General features: G+C 42.3%; 1 protein-coding gene across 1 annotated transcript; it reads right to left on the bottom strand.

The window, feature by feature from the left end:
• Nucleotides 1-2212: 2212 nt before the first annotated feature.
• Nucleotides 2213-8141, bottom strand: LOC104621793 (aldose reductase-like; the record flags this gene model as incomplete). Its single annotated transcript, XM_010288373.1, has 8 exons — nucleotides 2213-2496; nucleotides 3267-3349; nucleotides 4066-4149; nucleotides 4676-4757; nucleotides 4926-5026; nucleotides 5513-5635; nucleotides 6271-6348; nucleotides 8025-8141. Coding segments are annotated over 8 exons (711 nt in total), but the record flags the coding sequence as incomplete, so codon positions are not given.
• Between the last annotated feature and the right edge of the window lie 187 nt (nucleotides 8142-8328).

Raw genomic sequence — 8328 nt, 5'->3', positions numbered from 1 at the left:
CCCCACTAAAAAACAAAGGTGCAAGCACTGCCCCTGGTAAATTCTGATTTGTTTGCCCCATTAAGTTTTAGCATTAGGATTTGTGCTCCAATATTTCTTCCATATTTTTTTTTTGTCTTATTGTAAGGTTGCATGTTATATTCTTTTGGAAGTTTTGGTTGGAAACACTTGAATGACCTCCATCTGAAAACCATATTAGATATATTCTAGGGACTTTTTTATATATATATATGTAAAGTTTTAGAATATCTTATGTGATCTGAATATATCAATGTATTGAGAGGAATATTTGCATGTTGTGGTTTTTTTTCCTGTTATGAGTAAAAACAAGTACTAACAAGACCTCAAACTCTAATGTATGTATTCAATGATTGTCAATTGTCCAATCTCTCTAAGCATAACACTCAAGCCAAAAAGTGCAAGTTTTGTTCACACCTCATTTGAAAGCAAAAGCTTTGGGGTTTTTTTAGTCACATAAATCTTCTTTTTGCATTTGTCCTGGGGTAAGGGAGCACAGGCAATGTGACAGGGCTAAGTAGAATTCACCAAGTGGAGGTGAATGAAGGAACAGCCTCTCAGGGAGAATGTTACTCAGGCACAGAATGAGAGTTAACTGAGACCCTCTCTCATCTACCACTCCAGTGAGTCAGGGTGGTCTCACCTGCAGTGCAAATACAACATTCAACTCTGACCTGTCTCAGTGTCAGGCTCTGGGCAGGGGGTTAGGACCAACACATGACACTTTGTGCTCTCATCATTTTGGGTATCTCTGTAATGATGTTTCCCCATAGTCTCTTTTATTGTGAGTTTTTATAGCTAGATGTCAGCACAGACTGGCAGTCAAATCAGTCCACATTATCACCATATAGCTTTCCAGCCCATCCAGGTATTGTTCTCCTGTCACTTGCACATCCAGAGCTCATACATACTGAGACTCCTCACACAATTCTTGGTTGCACTGGCTGGTCAGACATGGTTTGTTATATCCAGTTACTCTAAACTCCTGATCAAGGCAAAAATCTTGACACTCCTATGACATTCCACCTCTCAGCCTTTCTGCCATCTGTCAACGATCTTTCATACATACACTCATACTTACAAACAGTGACACACAAGCTTGTGTTAAGTGTATTCACTTGTTGCACACTAAATTACAATAGAAGAATATGGCACAAGCAGTAAGTCAGTGAGCATTGGGTCCTAATAGTATTAACATTTACAAAAGCAGTTTTTTTTGTTAATCATCTTATTCTCAAGGAAGTTTCCAGACCACCCACATACAACTCAAACTTCATATGCTTTTGCCAGACACTACAGCTTGATCTAATGTGGATGCTATAGATCAGAATGCAGCAGCAGATGCCCTGTGCCCACCAGCCCAAGGCACATTGCATTTATGGACCCCTGAAGTGCCATGCTGTTGAAACACCTCCTACTTATCCTAGCACTGCCCAATAAGGCTGGCCTGCATCCTCCACCACAAGGGGCAGGCCTTGTCAGGGGAAAGCTTTACTCATACATATAGTTACAGTTAACAGACCTGTCCCAGTTACCATTATCAACCAAATCAATCCACAGTGATACCACTGTACAGCCTTCCAGTTTCAGGTGTTGGTGTCCTGTTGCTTGTGATCCACAGTCCATAGTAAGGCTTGTCATACTCCACTGTTCTGTCAGTGCTGCTCTGTCAGCCAAAACTTACTATACCAAGTTATTCAACTTTTGATCAAGACAAGATCTTGATCCTCCGACATCATTTAAAATTGAATATGGATGATGGTTTCCAATGACATTGTTGATGCAAGTGGCTTTGTTTGTAATTTTTTCAGATTAGACTACAACTTCCAAACCATCAGTAATCTAAATATTTTTTATTTTAGATAGGAATAAAATTGAACACTAATCTCTGTCCAGTTCTAGCCTGTAAGAGCACGTGACTGAAATAAGGCCCAGTATGAGCTGGTATGCATCTGTAGGTCTGGACATTTCTCCTATTTAGTCTTCTCTCCAAGAAAGCTTTGGGCTGTGCTCTAGAAGTGAAGTTAATTGTTGTCTCTCATCTTCAGGCAGTGATTATGTAGTTCATTCTTTCAGGGTCGATCTTTCTTCTGTGTTCACATACCCTTACCCTGCAGCCTTAAGTAGTGTCAATGCAAGACAGACAAAAATCAATTGCTAGTTCATTTCTCTGTGTTTTCTGCTTTGCTATTTCAGCCATGCAGAGGCACTCATCTAATGAGTAAAGAATTATTATAGCCCATATTTTGTTCATTAGAACAATCTTACTATTTCCTTCCACCAAAGAAGAAAAACCCAAAGTCACAGTACACATATGCTATGCCTTTGCTGGCAGGAGAGAGACAGTGTGCAAGCTACATAGCTGACAGCTCTAGGCAACAGTAGAAGCTCATTAAGACCCCAGAGGCCTGCAGGAGGGCAGGATAAAACTATCTTCAGTATTCTGCATTGAAAGGGTACTCCTTGTGATTTTTGCACCTGAAGGAAATGAAACAGGAATGATTACTTTCAAAGCTGAAATAAATGCTATATAGAACTACACTGGCTGTACAGAGGAGCCTTCAAGGGAGGCTCTGAATTGTGTAGCTGCAGATGAATTTAAGAGACTTCTTGTGTAGAAATCGCACACATGACCAACAAGATCAAGTATTTCCCGATCATTCAGGCACTGAGTAGTGGTGGGACCAAGTTATTTTCTAGATAAAAGAGTTAAAGTTCACAGTGCTTACAGAAAGAACAATAGTTTCTGTGGCCTTTCAGCCAAGGCTTCCTGTCTGGCTATAGGCTTCCAAGGCACACATTTGCAAGCAGTTTTTCTTCATATTGCACTTCAGATGGTCATTCCCTCCCCCAACTGCCTATGTAAGAACTGACATCAGTTTAAACTTACAACTCACAGAAAAAAATTACCATTATAAAACTGCCTAATGATCATTTCTCCAATATGGACATAGCCAACTAGAACCCTCCTTTTGGAATTCCAGGCACACAAAGTTTCCTGGAGAAAGGATTCACAACGAGTGTGTACTATGACTTGTACGCATCCTTTAGTCAATGAAGTGAAAACAACTCCACTAAGATGCTAATTAAGCACTTGTTACTTAACTTCTCAAGCATTTTAGTTAGCAACCCCAAGTTATTTCAGATTTCAAAATATACCCAATTTAAACAGCTAGACTAGTACCTGAGAGATCAGAATAAAGATTATTGAAAAGGTAAGAGTTTGAAAGAAACAAGCTGTCACTTACATGATCATTTCACAGATCCTCCAGTTTCTGTTTAAGCCGAGAAGGGTTGCCATCTCCTCTTTAGTCAAATCAAAATCGAACACCTAAAAAGAGAAACAGCTGGAAATCATCTCTTTGAACAAATCAAATCAGAAGCAAGATTCACAAGATTAAAGAACAAGTTCACATCAAAAAGGGTGCTGGTTAGACATGATGGCTTCATGAGACAGGGAAAGGAACAGTCTCTTTGGATTTTCAAGACCCTACTGGCAAGAGGGAAGAAAAACAAAAAAGATTGCCAGTTGCAGTTACATGGACCAGCTGTTCCAAGCTGTTTGGTGAGCACTTTGGTGTTGTAGAATGCCTCTATTTGTGGAAGACACATTTCTTCCTAATTCCAGAGAAACACCTGAAAGACTTTCATATTTCAATAAATCCAGCTATCTTACTTCTGAAATCTTGATGTCCAACATCAAGAAAAAACCCATTACTTAACAGTCAGAGGAGCAACGTGGTTTACTGACACCAGGGCTCTTCCCTTAACATTGGTTACTCTGTATTTAGAGGAACGTTACTGCACTTGGGCTCCAAACAAGCCCTCCCAGCCACTTCATCCACAAGTCACAGAAGACACTATGTAAGGTGACTGATAAAGTTATCAGCACACCATTTCCAAGAGCCCTGTCTATCTGTTCTACAGCTGTAGTTTTCATTGTAACCATAACTTCCAGACAGAGAGGAAGAGCCCAGTCCTCTTGCCTGAGGCAGCAAGGCACGCCATCCCTGAAGGGCACTACCCAGGTCACTCGTACTCACTCACCTTGAAGTTCTCCACAATGCGCTGCGGCGTGACAGACTTGGGAATCGCAATCACGTTTCTCTGGATCTGGAAGCGAAGGAGAACCTGCAGGAACAGACCACAGAATCAGAGAGAGGATGGCTCCTGCTCTGGAGGAAGCAGAGCCTGTTCCAACAGTGTTTTCCCTAAGCTACACCCACTCTGGCAGAGCTGCATTTCAAGTAATTTCTGTCCCTGTAGCCCAGGTAGCGCTTCCTGAAGAGCAAAGAGGGAAGGGATGGGGCCTCACACAGAAGACCTCCTTTCTGATTCAGTTTTGGGATGGTCAATTCCTTTTCTTCCCACCTGCACTTTCAGCAGTCTATACAAGGCTTTCATTCTCTGCAGGAGGACTTGAGAGGGGAAGCAGTATCTGAAGATGGGTCAAGAATCTTTTCCTGGCTGAGGGCCAAACAGCTTCAAGTATATATTGCAGGTCACATAATAAACAACCTGCATTGCTACTTAACACCACAAAAAGAGCACCGCAGTTCAGAGGGAACACTGATAGAGGCTGTACTCTCTCATCAGGCATAGTTTCCTTAATGTCTGTGTTACAGGAATAAGTATCTACTGTACTGCACCTACCTACCTGTGCTGGGGTTTTGTTGTGCTTGGCTGCAATCTCTTTGATCTTGGGGTCATCCAGAAGGGAAGGCTCCTCTGGCTTAGCTCTGCACAGAGATAAAAAGGAAGAAATGGCAAAAAAAATCTCTGCAGAAAGATTCTACCTAGTATGAGTGTATATATAAAAGTGTAAGTGTGCACACACACCTGCACCATTACTCATTCAATTAGTCTGAATGCTTCACACAAACCACACTAACCCACTTGGAAATTACCTGTCAGGGCGCCCAAGGGGACAATATGCTGTCACAGTGATCCCTTTGGATTGGCAATAGTTGATAAGCTTTTCCTGGGAAAGGTATGGATGACACTCGATCTGCCAACACATGAGTAGAGACTCTGTAGAACTACTATAGTGTTCCCAAGCTCCAGAGATTTTTCCTGAATCTTTATTTTCTAATTACAGGCTGCCATAATCCTACTCTGCATGTGGTCTGTGTGACATTACAAGACTATAATTCTATAGGGCACCAACTTTTATATTGAATTCTTATGAGTTTTTTGGAGAGGCTTTATAAAAGGCATTGATTACAGTCAGAGTGATATCTTGTGTCTGGATTCTTTATTCCTCCAGAGAGAATGCTTCACAGAGAAATACTCCAGAACTTGTAAGCAGTGGTTCAACAAGGTGAGACAAAAGGAAATACTCTGGTCCTTTTTGTACCAAGATACAGCCACAGAGTGGGATTTAGAATACATTCTGTGTCTACATTGTTCTCACTTGTTCCATCTCCTCATTCAGCTGTAATCAGATCTTTATAATCTCTGGAAACTATTCACCTGCAGTCACTTAACAGCTTACCTGGTTATTTGCAGGCTTGTGCTTTAGCCCTGGCTTGTTCAGGATTCTTTCAGTCTGCTCACGGTTGAAGTTGGAGATTCCAATGGCTTTTACCAGACCAGCATCCACCAGCTCTTCCATGGCCTAACAGAAAGAGGAGCAAAGTCAGCATCTGGTGTACGGGAAGAATGTAGTCAGGGCCTGTCTTGATGTGGCTTGTTTCCCTTCATGGAAAGCACAAAATAACTGTTTGGACTTGCCAGATTTTTGATTCTCAAGGCAAAAAGTGGGTACTGGTAGTATCTGTGCCATGTCTTGTATCACACCAAAGCCCAAGATCATTGTTAAGACTGTGAAATTCACAGAGTTACACAAGGAAAAGATGACTAACTCTACTATTGTCACAGCACTGGAGGGCTATGCCCTAGGAGGATGGCAGGATCACAACTTAAGTGTCTATTCCTGCAAAATCTGTTTGAGCAGTTCTAAGAACTGCAGTGAAGAGGAACTGTACAGTCAACTAAGTAACTTTTTCTAACCTCAGTCTGGTTTGCAGCTCCACTGAAAGTGACTGTGCAGCTCAGTGACTTGAGATGTTAATCCACCGTGAATAGGAGTAACAGCTTGACTAAGCATACATGTTTTTAAAAGCTACCACGTATTTTTGGGAATTCTTCCCAACTAATTCTGCATACATGCATGAGCCATTCTGTGACTGCTGAAGCTAACACCACTGCTGAGGACAGAAGACATGATTCTCCCACTGTGGCTGAACTTACCTCCCATGTATGTAGAATATCTGTGTTGCTGGGTATTGACATGCCTTTGTCATCTGTGGGAAACAGCTCCTCTCCTGCCTGTCAGAAACAGAGAAAATGCTTGAGAATTTCTTGAGATGTTTGCTTAATACCATGATAGCTTAAATTTCTAGTGCAGGCAAGAACACTAATTCTGGTCTACATACAGTCATTCCTTCCTAAAGAGCAAGAGGAACTGAAGGCATTTTTGCTAGTGGTGACCATTCCCATAAAGACAGGTTTTTCTGCTAGACCCCTTGAAGTGATGACTAACCCAAACACCTACAGGGAAACAAACCACTCAAAACTATAGCCTCCAGTCTCATACATGTTTACTTAATGTATTATTCTTTTGTGCTCACTTAGGAAGAACTGTTTTGTTCTTTTTCCACAAGGGCATCAGGGGACCTAGTTAGGTACTGGGGACAGCTTTGGTCTATACAACACCAGATCTGCTGAAAAGCTGTATTACGTGCAGTGACAGGTCTTCCACAATAAAGCTCAGTATAAAGCTGCTAACATTAGGAAAATTAGAAGAGCCTTTGTGTACAAGTTATGAAAAGACACCAAGACTGAACTGTGTTTAATGGCTGTTTGCTACTGTTGCCATGAGACAGTTTCATTTTCATGGCTTTCTTAACATAAAGCTAAAATAAGAGTATGAAATAAAGGTGACTGTCTCAAAAGCAACAGGTAGGATGGAGGCTGACCAGACTGTAGTAGGAATGGAAGGCCAAGACTAGAAATAGTCAAGCCAAGACATTAGCTCCTTCCCTAATCTGTGAAAAAGTTTAGGCCACCAAGAAGTTTCACCTTTTCAATTCCTGTCTCAGTGGAAAAACACTAAGAACCCTACAGGCAAGGTCATCTCAACCCAGACTGTATTAAGGACTTGGTGATTAGAGAGAGAAATGGAAAACAGAAATATTTTTTTGGTCTGCGATTCTGTAACACAGATGAAAGTGTCTGACAGGCAGCAAAGTGCAGTCCTCCTTCCTGAAGTGGGTAATTCAGATCAGCATACAGTGATTTGTAAGAGAAAGGGAGAACAGCCTATCTTATGCTTGCAGCTGGGAGACCTGCCCCTGGTTTTCAGACCATCATTCGCAGGATCAAAGGGGTATGTGAGCAGCAGTCTCGGAGGTAGGAATCTGAGTAAAAGCTGAACACCAAAACAGTGCTGGTACATGCAACAGACAGGACGGTCTCTCTCAGCCAGAGCAACTGTTGGGCTGTAAAGCCCAACAAAAAAAGCTCCCCAAAAGCCAGTTACAAGAAACAAATCCAATCATAGAATCATTAAGGTTGGAAAAGACCTCTAAGATCAAGTCCAACTGTCAACCCAACACCACCATGCCCACTAAACCATGCCCCGAAAAGCCACATGTACACTTTTTTTGAACACTTCCAGTGACGGTGACACCACCACTTCCCCAGGCAGCCTGTTCCAATGCTTGACCACTCTTTCAGTAAAGAGCTTTTTCTTAATATCCAACTGAAACTTCCCCTGGCACAACTTGAGGCCATTTCCTCTCGTTCTATCACTAGTTACTTGGGAGAAGAGACCAACACCCACCTCACCACAACCCCCTTTCAGGTAGTTGTAGAGAGCGATAATGTCTCCCCTCAGCCTCCTCTTCTCCAGACTGAACAACCCCAGTTCCCTCAGCTGCTCCTCATAAGACTTGTTCTCCAGACCCCTCACCAGCCAACCCAGGGCGTTGCCATTACTTTACCTTCAAACCAAAAGGCCAGTGCATGAGGTAGAGATCCAGATAATCCAGTTTCAGGTCGGCAAGAGTCTTCTGGCAAGCTCCCTTCACCAGAAGCTTGTCATGAAATGTGCACCATAGCTAGAGGAAAAAAAAACAAGACACACTAGACCTCCTGGGTTAAAGCTCTCGGGTGCTCTCCTGCATGGGTCAGAAATGCTCCATCTTCTATGGAAGGCGATGTGGAATTATGCCATCCTAGTGCTCCTCAGAAGGGACTTGCCCTGGGAGCAGGACTGGCCTGTAACACTGAATTCAGTATGTGCAG

This window comes from Phaethon lepturus, unplaced genomic scaffold, assembly GCF_000687285.1.
Source record: "Phaethon lepturus isolate BGI_N335 unplaced genomic scaffold, ASM68728v1 scaffold44695, whole genome shotgun sequence".
Taxonomy (NCBI): Eukaryota; Metazoa; Chordata; class Aves; order Phaethontiformes; family Phaethontidae; genus Phaethon; species Phaethon lepturus.
The sequence above is the reverse complement of the archived record's forward strand: the minus strand, read 5'-3'. Positions and strand labels throughout refer to the sequence as shown.